The sequence below is a fragment of the Sapajus apella genome, unplaced genomic scaffold (assembly GCF_009761245.1).
Source record: "Sapajus apella isolate SASKATOON/1434 unplaced genomic scaffold, GSC_monkey_1.0 scaffold3, whole genome shotgun sequence".
NCBI classification, from domain to species: domain Eukaryota; kingdom Metazoa; phylum Chordata; class Mammalia; order Primates; family Cebidae; genus Sapajus; species Sapajus apella.
In genome coordinates, this window is record NW_022436943.1 from 2,088,020 (window position 1) to 2,100,756 (window position 12,737).

General features: G+C 38.7%; 1 protein-coding gene across 2 annotated transcripts in view; it reads left to right on the plus strand.

Moving 5' to 3' along the window:
• The window catches only part of STK3 (serine/threonine kinase 3), a 345,181-nt gene that overhangs the window by 48,094 nt on the left and 284,350 nt on the right, over positions 1-12,737 (plus strand). For both annotated transcript variants that reach the window (XM_032248245.1, XM_032248241.1), the window contains exon 3: positions 2,794-2,922. In XM_032248245.1, the coding sequence (XP_032104136.1) occupies positions 2,794-2,922 (129 nt within the window). The remainder of the gene's footprint in view (positions 1-2,793; positions 2,923-12,737) is intronic.

A 12,737-nucleotide genomic window follows, 5' to 3' on the forward strand; every position in this document is an offset into this window, starting at 1 on the left:
CCTGAAAAGTGACTGCCTCAGGAGGTAGATAGAGTCTTCAGGCATTGTAAGGTTAATTTTCCCAGACAGGAGGGCAGAGTTGCTTTTGATAGCAAGGGAGGCTTGATAGGATTTGGGGGTTCAAGGTACTCAGATTATTGAGAGTCTGTATAAATGTCCTAATACCAGTTCTCTAGGTACCTGTCTTTACTGTTACATGCCTTAACTTTAACATAATAGACCTGGTGGTGATGTGAATTCAACTTGCAGTGTAATTCACCTTCCAGTAAGACTCTAGCTAGAGTTTGTTTTACAGAAATCTCAACTCTGTTTCTGTAAAGAATTAAGAAATTCAAAAGTTTTCTGATTCTGTCAGTCTTGAGCAGGACATTTAAACATTTAGCTTGTTGTGTTTGTTGTGTAACTTTACAAGTGCAGAGGCAGCAGCCCATTCTATAGTCCTTGTACTTTATTTTCACCAAGCATTGTATTGATACTGCCTCTTGGTCTTTCAAAGCTTTGCTTAGTCTCCAGGCAACTAAAGGTGGTAATTTAAATAACTTTTTTGCCACTGAATGCCATAGACCGACAGTATTCTATTTGTTACTTGTATTAAAGTCATTACTGTCTGCACATCTGTATTAGTCTGTTTTCATGCTGCTGATAAATACATACCTGAGACTGGGCAATTTACAAAAGAAAGAGGTTTAATCGACTTACAGTTCCGCATGGCTAGGGCGGCCTCATAATCATGGCAGAAGCCAAAGAAGAGCAGGATGGCAGCAGGCAAAGAGAGAGCTTGTGCTGACAAACTCCTATTTTTACAACCATCAGATCTTGTGAGACCCATTCACTATCATGAGAACAGCATTAGACTCAGTCATTTTCACTGAGTCCTTACCACAACACATGGGAATTATGGTAGCTACAAGGTGAGATTTGGATGGGGACACAGAGCCAGACCATATCAACATCTAAGAAAGAATGAATTCGAGATTCCCATCTTTAAGATTCTTTCCCTTGGAACCACTTCTACCAAACACTATTGCTATCGGGATATAGTCAGGAAAAGAGAAGCTACTCTATATACTCTATCTAATATAAAGAGTTTAGTAATAAAGTTAGGAGCTCAAATGAATTGTGGAGGGGCCAGGGATGCAAAGCTCATGAAAACTGTTGCTAAAGGTTGAAGGTTGAAGTCAGCATTGAAGATCTCAGCCTGAAGCACTGAAGTGGGTGTTTCTCAAAGGCTGTCTGGAAATCTGCTGGAATCCTGCAGTCTTGAGAAACTCCCACCAAGTACGTCAGTCTGTAACAGTGGTGGCTGTCGGAGCAGCAGGAAGCCTCTGTGCACTTTGTATCTGTCACTTTGTATTTGCGTCTGCTACAATTATATCTGGAGAAAACCAGTTTCTCCTTTTTGTATTCACACCTGCATGTTCTTCTCACTGGCAGATTTTTATGAGGAACCATTGAGGGAAGCAGATTCTGGGAAATGGGGATTGCAGCTTCTCTTTCGTAGTGCTGAGGAGTCCTTAGAAAGGAGTGATAGTGTTGCCTACTTGACATGAGATGATCTAGCACTGAATTTTATGTTAGCTTTTGAAGGAAATGCACATGCACACATATGGCTTTTAAGGGGAGATACACACACATACACTCCCCAGCACCCAGCCCAATTTGACTTTGGGTACCAAACCAAATTAAGTTACTCCAGAGAGCCCAAAGAAACAGAGGAGAGGATAAAATATAGTTTATTGAAGTAGCTGCTTTATCACTTATCTCTTTTTCACTTATTTAAAAAGACTATAAATTTGAAAGGGATTCTGCATAGATTCTTAATATTAGGAAACATTCCATGTCTTCCATTGGCTTGCTCTTCTTTCTCTTCTGTAGAAAAATATGGTGAGAAAAACATGATTTTTCAGGTCAGGATGTGTTTGAATTCTGGCCCTTCTGGTCTATTTCTCATCTTTTAATGACAATAGTGTTTTTCCTTATGATTGTGAAGGTTAAATTTCATAATGCAACTAGCATAGGACCTGGTTTATAGTAAGAACTCAGTACATAGTAGTGTTTAAGATCGTTTCAAAGTTCATACTAAGATACAAATGGCTTCTTCCTTCTTTGTTTTTGCTTTTAAAAACACATGAATATTCAGGTGGCTAAGTTTCAGGAGACAGGTTTTGGGCAAGTGACTATCAGACCCTGTTCCTCATTTTATTGACCTGTGTGTAGTTTTTCCCTTGAAGAAAAGGTAGTGAAAAGAACATTTTTTTAAAGAGACCTTGGATCTGTAAATCAGGTACAAGCAGATGGCTGCAGATTGCCTGCTTCTCTAACTTTGATGTTAATGTGGTCCCCAGCTGGAGGTTTTAACTGTTAAGTACTCTGAACAGAGGTGTGATTTTTTTTGATATTCTGGGAGTCATTTTGCTTGAGATCAGCCTTTTCTCCTAATTTGAGGCTTTGGCTATTTTTAATGTACATTTCATTCTTTTAATTTCCGTTTATATCTTCCTAATGCTGCATTTGTTTGAGATGACAAAACGTTAGTCTATTTGTTTCATTCATAGGAAAAATAGGCACTCATTATATATTAACTTGATGATTTTTAAGTCTGTAGTTGAAGCAATAAAGCTAAGATATAATTCGTTAACTTTTAAAACTGTTACTTGTTTACTTTGATTTTTAAAAATCATTTAAATAGTGTTTTAAACTAGAAAGGACTATCCACAGAAAACTCATAGTAGACTTGTAATCTTACAGTTATGATATTTGATAGGAAAAAAATAATGTTTTGTTTTCTTTTAGGTCTTATGGAAGTGTATTTAAAGCAATACACAAGGAATCTGGCCAAGTTGTCGCAATTAAACAAGTACCTGTTGAATCAGATCTTCAGGAAATAATCAAAGAAATTTCCATAATGCAGCAATGTGACAGGTATGAAGAGATTTTATTTCTTTGTTTACCCTTGTTTTGATAAGTTTTGCTAATAACATATAACAAAATTTATTCTTTGATCATGTTTAGTTTTCATTTCTTTTGTTTTTTCTTTTTTTGAGATGAAATTTTGCTCTTGTTGCCCAGGCTGGAGGGCAGTGGTGCGATCTCGGCTTACCGCAACCTCTGCCTCCCGGGTTCAAGCAGTTCTCCTGCCTCAACCTCTTGAGTAGCTGGAATTACAAGCATATGCCACCACACCTGCCTAATTTTGTGTTTTTGATGGAGGTGGGGTTTCTCCATGTTGGTGAGACTGGTCTCCAACTCCTGACCTCGGGTGATCTGCCTGCCTCGGCCTCCCAAAGTGCAGGGATTATAGGCATGAGCCACCATGCCAGGCTTAGTTTTCATTTCTGACTTCCCATTGGAAGTGAGATTAATCCTTTAAGGAAGGTGAGGTTGGCTTTGTCAAATGTCTTTAGGAGTTACAGCTCTTTGCAGCTTTTCTGCTTACAATCAGAAAGGAGGCTGGATGTGGTGGCTCAAGCCTGTAATCTCAACCCTTAGGGAGGCCAGATCATCGAGGGTAAAGGAGCCCAGGAGTTCAAGGCCAACCCGGGCAACATAGTGAGATCCTTTCTCTACTGAAAAAGAAAAAATTAGGCAATTGTGGTAGCTTGGACTTGTAGTCCTAGCTACATGGGAAGCTGAGGTGGGGTGATTGAGGCCAGGAATTCAAGGTTATGATTCCACCACTGCACTACAGCCTGGGCCTTTTTAGGACAAATTTATGAGTCAAAAGAAGTTTTTGATGTTAAAAGGGTCATTTAACAGTCTGTATTATATAATCACTTTTACTAATTAAGAAGTTATGTTTTATGTAAATCTAATTCATTCTATAAACATTCACTGAGCATCCCCAGTTGACCGGGTACTGTGCTAAGATCTAGGAATATCAAAAGAACTAAGATACTTTTTTCTTTTTGAGAGGCCGGTAGTGGGTTGGGAAGACAAATATATACATAAGTAGCTGTAATATAGCACACTAATTGTACAGACTCTTGCATGAGTGATGGGAGAGGAAGTCAGGGCATCTTCCTCAGCCAGTAGAGCCAGGAAATTTGGAATGCTGACCAAGAATTAATTTGGTAAAGAAATCGAGTGATAAGGGAGAGTCAAGGGAATTAATAGGCAGAAAGGTAAAAACAGCTCACTGGGGTGTGCTCTTCTGACAAGATTTAGAATTATTGGAGTGGAAAGTATGGGACAGAGAATAGAATGAAATGAGGTTGGATAGTGAAATGGAGCTGATGGTGAGAAGAGTCTTATGCAATGTTAAATAGCCTAGGCTTTATTCTATAAGGGATGCAGAGTGCATAAATAACGACTGTGTGTAACCTAAAGTTACTTAACCACAGAGGGATTTATTATTCTCCCTTAAAAGGTCTGCGGGTACAGCAGCAACAAAGTAACAGCCATGTCTCAGACTTCTTTTCTTGTACTTCCCCATCCTTAGCATATGGTTTGTCCTCATACTTATTATCTCATGGCTACAACAGGACTGTATAGTCCTAGCTTTATGTCTGCGTTCCAGGCAGGAGGAAGAAAGGAAGAAGCAGAGAAGGGGATTTCCCAGAAACCTTCAGCTCCAGTCTTATTTGTCAGAATTTTCTCATGTGTGACTTAGAGCTGGTGACATAGGGTAGTCTGGATACATTGTTACCCCTCATCAATTCAGGGCCTTGTAATTAAGAGATTTATGGAAAGCTTTCTCTCCTAACAGTACATAGTATCTATAGATTATAAGCTTTTTGGCTAATGAAGTGACTGAATAATCCTAGAGGAACTTTGCTGCTTTAATCTGTTCAATTTTGCTTTTCTTTAGAGTATGTTGTATATTTAAATTACATTACATATTTTCCATAGCATGTGAAATTCAAGTGATTATAGAAAAAAAGGTACATTCCTCAGCTGTGGTTCCCACAATTTGATATAGAATAGGAGATGAGATAGCATAGTTCTCGGCCTATCAGGCATGCTTTATACTTGCCCGATGCTAGTATTATTTTGTTATTATGGTTAAAAATAGTTCTGGGATTAGTGTTGTACTTTGAATATTGTCTAGGAAAGTCAGGGTCTCAAATATTACTATTACATATCTCTTCCCTTAATCTTTGTACGTCTTGGAACCTGTCAACTCTTGCTCGGATTTCTGCACCAGTTTCTTATTTGTTCACTTCGTCTTTCATTTTTTGCCTCCTCCAACCCATTATTTTCGTTGAAGCTAGAGTGTTCTTTCTAAAATGCAAATCTAATCAAGCATTCCCCGTTTAAAACCTGTGGCTCACGATTGCCTTCTTAAATCCAGTCTCCGAAGAGTGGCTTACAGGGTCCTTCATGTTCCAGCTAGTGCTTACACCTCCAGTCTCTTACCTGAGTTTATCTTTCAAGTGCCTGCTTACTTGTATTCTCTATCATCTGAGTCTTAAGTTCCTTGAGTTTGGGGATTGTATTTTACTCATTGTTCTTGGATCCTGCCACATAATGGTTACTCAGATACTAATGAATACTTCTATTTAATAATTTCTGTTTGGGCAACTCAACTAGAATATCCAGAGGGAATTACACATTTAACATTCTAAAACCAGTTTTAAACATTCCAGACAAGCCTTTCAAATTCCTATGTGTCAAAGGCATCATCATCTACTTAGTCTTTTAACAAGACTGAGAGTCATTTTTTATTCCTTTTTGTGATACTTCTGATGATACTGAGTCTTGTAGATTTTCCTTCTGAAATGTCATCATTATCTATCTCTATTCTTCTGTTCATTCCTTAAGAAAAGAAATCATCTATATTTTTTTATTAGCGCCTGTTCAGTGCCTAGCATTATGCGTTTTGATGAATGAATGAGTGGGTATGGTATGTATGAGGAGTATGAGGAAGAACATTACAGATCGAAGGAACCCCAGGGAAATCAGATACTTATTCTTGTTATGCACTTTAAGCTTTGAAAGGGAAAGAAAGGTAAAGAATACAATGGGAAGGTAATGGGAATAGAATTCAAGAACTTTTGTAACCACTTTATAGCAGAATACCTTGCACATTCTGCTATAAAGTGGTATGAAAGTTCTAGAATTCTTTATTTGAGGTACTTCTCAAATATTTGTTGAACAAAATAAATGGTGAAGCAAATATTAGTGAAAAATGGTTTCTGCCTTTTAGATTTTGCTGTCAAATTTATATTGTAAGTATGAAGTTGCAAAGGATCAAAAAATTAGTTGGTTAAAAGACCCTAAAATGCTAAAAGATAGGGCAAGTAAAAAATAAATTAGGGCTGTGCATGGTGGCTCACGCCTGTAATCTTAGCACTTTAGGAGGCTGAGGCGGGCCCATCATCTGAGGTCAGGAGTTAGAGACCATCCTGGCCAACATGGCAAAACTCCGTCTCTACTAAAAATACAAAAATTAGCTGGACATGGTGGTGGGCGCTTGTAATTCCAGCTACTTGGGAGGCTGAGGGAGAAAAATCACTTGAACCTGGGAGGCAGAAGTTGCAGTGAGCTGAGATCGCGCCACTGCTCTCCAGCCTGGGTGACAGAGTAAGACCCCGTCTTTAAAAAAAAAAAATAGAAAATTACAGGGACAAACTTGGATTTTAGCTACCAATTACTAGTATTAATGTAAACATGTTATTAAGAAATTAGAAATTTTTTATGTCTCCATTATTAAACACAATTAAGGCATACCCATTTTTAGACTGCATTCTACCCCGGGCAATAAAGCAACACCCCTGTTCTCTCTCCCACTTCCTCTTCCTCTTTCTTCCTCTCCTTCATTCTTTTTTTTTTTTTAAATTCTTTCTCTTTCTTTCTTTCCCTCTTTCTTAAAAAAAAAGAAAAGAAATTAGCATAAAAACGATTGGAAGAAAACAGTATGAATTGAAAAATTCCCACATAATGCACTGAAATTTTGGTTAGGGAAAATGAGATGTGTGGTTCTGAAATTTAACTATTTTCTTAATACATTCAGCTATTTGGGAATTTGGTAAATTGTCTTGCTTTCTACACTCAATAAAAAGACCAAAGGGGGTATTTTAATCTTTTTTTTTGTTCATTTTAAGTGAATATTTAATAATGGACTGAATACTGCATGTTGGCATAAACATCGAAGGGAGCCCATCTGCTTTGTTTATTGCTGAATGTTCAGTGCCCAGTTCAGTACCAGGTACAGAGTAGGCACTTAGTAAATAAATATTTATTTATTTTTATTATACTTTAGGTTCTGAGATACATGTGCAGACCATGCAGGTTTGTTACATAGGTATACATGTGCCACGGTGGTTTGTGGAATTCATCCCCCGTCGTCTTCATTAGGTATTTCTCCTAATGTTATCCCTCCCCAGTCCCCCCACCCTCTGCTATCCCTCCCCTAGCCCCCTCCCACCCCTGGACAGGCCCTGGTGTGTGATGTTCCCCTCCCTGTGTCTGTGTGTTTTCATTGATCAGCAAGCACTTATGAGCGAGAACATGCAGTGTTTGGTTTTCTGTTCTTGTGTCAGTTTGCTGAGAATGATGGTTTCCAGCTTCATCCATGCCCCTGCAATGGACATGAACTCATGCTTTTTTATGACTGCATAGTATTCCATGGTGTATGTGTGCCACATTTTCTTTGTCCAGTCTATCATTGATGGGTATTTGGGTTGATTCCAAGTCTTTGCTATTGTAAACAGTGCTGCAATAAACGTACGTGTGCATGTGTCTTTATAATGGAATGATTTATAATCCTTTGGATATGTACCCAGTAATGGGATTGCTGGGTCAAGTGATATTTCTGGTTCCACAATGGTTGAACGAATTTACACCAACAGTGTAAAAGTGTTCCTATTTTTCCACATCCTCTCCAGCATCTGTTGTCTCCTGATTTTTTTAATATTCGCCATGCTAACTGGCGTGAGATTGTATCTCAGTGTGGTTTTGATTTGCATTTCTCTAATGACCAGTGATGATGAGCTTTTTTCATATGTTCGTTGGCTGTATGTCTTCTTTTGAGAAGTGTCTGTTCATATCCTTTGTCCACTTTTTGATTTTTTTTCCCTTGTAAATTTGTTTAAATTCTTTGTAGATTCTGATTATTAGCCTTTTGTCAGATGGGTAGATTGCAAATTTTTTTTCCTATTCTGTTGGTTGCTGGCTCACTCTAATGACAGTTTCTTTAGCTGTGCAGAAGCTCTTAAGTTTAGTTAGATCCCATTTGTCTATTTTGGCTTTTGTTGGCATTGCTTTTGGTGTTTTAGTCATGAAGTCCTTGCGTGTGCCTTTGCCCAGAATGGTATTGCCTAGGTTTTCTTCTAGGGTTGTTATGGTGTTAGGTCTTATGTTTAAATCTTTAATCTGGAGTAAATTGTATAAGGTGTAAGGAAGGAATCCAGTTTCAGCTTTCTGAATATGGCTAGCCAGTTTTCTCAACACTACTTATTAAATAGGGAATTCTTTCCCCATTGCTTGTTTTTGACAGGTTTGTCAAAGATCAGAGGGTTGTAGATATGTAGATAAATTGTAGAATGTTAGTGCTAGACTACACTTTTGTGGGTCAGCTAGTTTAGTGTTTTTTCCAATCATACTCTGCTCTAAGGAGGTACTTTTAGGGTTGTTTCCTTTACTGAAGAATGGAGTAAAATCAGTACCTCATTATTGCTTTTATTTATTTATTTTTTTTAATATAGGGGACTCCTGAAATTTTTATTTAAGGAAAAGTCTTATAGTGCTAAAGCATATTTAAAAACAATTTTGCAGGTATAGAAAATGACACCTAGAGCTTTTACATGAATTGCCCAAGATCACACTGCTAGTTAGTAACTGAGATGCAATTAAGAACCCACATTTACCCTACTCCAGGGCCAGTGTTGAAGAAAGCAATGCCTATAAAAAGATTCCAACAGTTCATAATGAAGCACTCTCAAGGCATGAGGCAACAGCTGGTTAGCAATACTATGTGCTAGGTAATGTGGATATGAAGGAACCACAATTGACATAGCCCCTACCCTCCTGGTGCTTATATGCCGGAGAAGGAACTTTTCATATCTAAACAAAGAGAAATAAATTTTTACGACTCAGAGCACACACTTATCCCCTTTTTACTCATTCAACTAATATATATTGAGTACCACCTACTCCTAAGTCTAGCCCTGATGTGTTCTCAGAAGAGATATAACAAAGAATGGGTCTCAGGCTTTAGAGAGACTTTCACTTAGCTGGAAGAGACAGTTGAATGTGTAGGCTGTTTTAATACACAGTGTGGTAAGAGCTGTGATGGGATAGATATGGGGAACTCTGTGGGTTGGAAGAGATACCTGACACCTCATGTTTGGGGATTCAGGGAAAGCTTTCCCAGGGAGGTCATACCTAAGCTGAGTCCTGATTGATGAGTTAGGTTTGCTGAGCAAAGGGAAGAGACAACTCTTAATGGCAGAATAGAGCATTTCCTCCTGGCCTGTTCAGCGTGTCCCTGAGCACCTCCCAGCTTCTGTCAGAGCATGCTACACTCTTACCTGTTGTTTCTAGGTAAGATGCAATTTGAACACTGTTTCTGAGGAAGATTCCACATATGAGTAGAACATAATGGCATTGTATATGTAGGCAGAAGCCTGACCATGAAGGGCCTCAAAACAAAGGTAAAGAGAATGGGCTTTGTTTGATATACAAGAAAAAAAGATCAGTGAAGAATTTTAAGTAGAGGAATAACGTGTTGTAATTTATACTTTGAAGGTTTCTGTGGCTGCTGAATGAAAGCTAGATTGTAGGGAAGCAAATGTGAATATAGGGAGACCAATTAAAAAGTGATGTTAGTCCATGCAGGAGATTGTATTAAGCATATCTTTTTATTTTCTGTATCCTTAATGCTTTGATATCTGGGACCTTGCTAAAACTGCAGTGACTGCCCTTCTCAGGGTTAGCTAATTCCTAGAGACAGCAAACTAACTCCCATGTGAGGATATCTTTCATATGCACATCAACCTATCTAGACTCCAAACACCTCACCACCTCCATGGTCACACTCTAGGGTCAACTTTTCTCCTGCCCACATTGCCCCAGGGCTAGGTACCAGACAACCAGAGAAAACCCTATGCCCCAGAACCCACTTGAAATACTCAAAGTAGCCAATCCTAAACCTGTTTTACCCTGTCTAAACTGTTCTCTCCCACAGAAACCACATAAAGCTTCTTGCCCACTTTCCCTCCGCTCACTTTCTCTGCCTCCTAACTAACCCACCTAATTGTCCCTGTGGAGCCCCCTGTGACATAGCATACCTCCTCCTCTTGGGAGCTGTACGTATAGCAGTATATCTTTTCAATAGCAATAGTCTCCTGATCTGTTGGCCTCATGATATGCGAGTAATAATAAAGTATACATTTTAAAAGATGTTGGTGGCTTGGATTAAAGTGAGTATGTAGAAATACAAAAAATTAGCCAGGTGTGGTGGCACACACCTGTAATCCCAGCTACTCAGGAGGCTGAGGCAGTAGAATCGCTTGAACCCAGGAAGCAGAGGTTGTGGTTAACCAACCTGGTGAAACCCTATCTCTACTAAAACTACCAGAATTAGCTGAGTGTAGTGACACAGGCTTGTAATCCCAGCTACCTGGGGGGTGAGGGACGAGAATTGTTTGAACCTGGGAGGCAGACACTGCAGTGAGCCGAGATGGTGCCACTGCATTCTAGCCTAGGTGGCAGAGTGAGACTCTATCTCAAAAAAAAAAAAAAAAAGAATTTTTTTTTCTGAAGGATATGCAGTCTATCCACTGGTGGAATGAAGCTTAACTCTGAGTCTGTGTCAGAGTCACTGGTAGAGCTTTTAAAAACCTACCGAATTAGAACCTCAAAGGGGTATGTGCTTGGGTCACAGGTGGTTCTGATGCACAGCCAGGTGTAGGAACACTACTCCCTGTAAAAGTTTCCACATAGGCTCAGTACCTCAAAGGAGTACATGTAAAGAAAGTTTGTTTTTATGTTTCCCATATATTGAAGTTCCAAGACTGTATTTAATTTCATTTGTTTGTAAACAAGCACTTTTCTTAAATGGTTCATTTATGAACTCCTAATACATACTTTCCATTCCCAAGACCTAGCAAAGCTAAATATGCCTGGAAATTTAAGGTATGAGATAGAGAGTGATCAGAGATATGGGTACAAGGTAGACTTTGAAAGAACTTACGTGTGATATGAAACAGATAGGACCTTTGGGTGATGGAGAGTTATTGGAGTATTTTTGTTTAACTAGAGGAGCAGAATGATCAGCTATTTTACATTTGTTTTAAAGTAAGTTACCTTGTCGACTGTATGTAGCATAGATTCGAAGTAGGGAGAAAACTGTGACAAAGAGACCAGTGGGAAGCAAGTCTGTGTAAGAGGTAATGGAGGAATAAAACGGGATTGAATTTAGGCCCTTCAGCTCTAACCACTCTTTTCTACCTTAGACTTCAAGACATAATCAATTTTTTTGTGTTTTGTATTTCTTGCCTTTGTTTTTAATATAAAATTTAATTATAACAGAAAAATTTTAAAGTTTTATATTTTAAATGATTATTATTTATTTTTAACTTTTATTTTAAGTTCAGGGATACATATGCAGGTTTGTTGCATAGGTAAACTTGTGTCATGGGGATTTGTTGTGCAGATTATTTTATCACCCAGGTATTAAGCCTATTAGTTATTTTTCTAGATCCTGTCCATCTTTTCATCCTCCACCTTCTGATAGGCCCCAGTATGTGTTGTTTGCTCTGTGTGTCCATGTGTTCTCATCGTTTAGCTCCCACTTATCAGTGAGAACATGTGGTATTTGGTTTTCTGTTCCTGTGTTAGTTTCCTAAGGACAGTGGCCTCCAGCTCCATCCATGTCTCTGCAAAGGACATGACTTTGTTCTTTTTTATGGCTGCATAGTATTCCATGGCGTGTATGTACCACATTTTCATTATCCAGTCTATCATTCATGGGCATTTAGGTCGATTCCATGTCTTTGCTATTGTGAAGAGTGCTAGTTGCAGTGAACATAAGCATGCATGTGCTTTATGATAGAACAATTTATATTTCTTTGGGTATATATCCAGTAATGGGATTGCTAGGTTGAATGGCATTTCTGTCTCTCGGTCTTTGAGGAATTGCCACACTGTCTTCCACAATGGTTGAACTAATTTACACTCTCACTAACAGTGTATAAGCATTCATTTTTCTCCACAGCCTCACCAGGATCGGTTATTTTTTTTTGACTTTTTAATAATATTCATTCTGATTTGTGTAACATGGTATTTCATTATGATTTTGATTTGCATTTCTCTAATGACCAGTGATGTTGAGCTTTTCTTCATGCAGGGCTTGTTGGCCACATGTAGGTCTTCTTTTGTAAAGTGTCTGTTCATATCCTTTGCCCACTTTTAATGGGGTTGTTTTATTTTTCTTGTAGATCTGTTTAAGTTCCTCATAGCTGCTGGATATTAGACCTTTGTTGGATGCATAGTTTATTCAAAAATTTTCTCTCATTCTGTAGGTTGTCTGTTTACTCTCTTGATAGTTTCTTTTTTTTTTTTTTTGAGACAGAGTTTTGTTCCATCGCCAGGCACCAGGCTGGAGTGCAGTGGCACGATCTCGGTTCACTGCAACCTCCGCCTCAGGGGTTCAAGCAATTCTGCTGCCTCAGCCCCCCAAGTAGCTGGGACTATAGGTGCGTGCCACCATGCCCAGCTAAGTTTTGTAGTTTTAGTAGAGACAGAGTTTCACCATGTTGGACAGGATGGTCTCAATCTCTTGACCTTGTGATCTG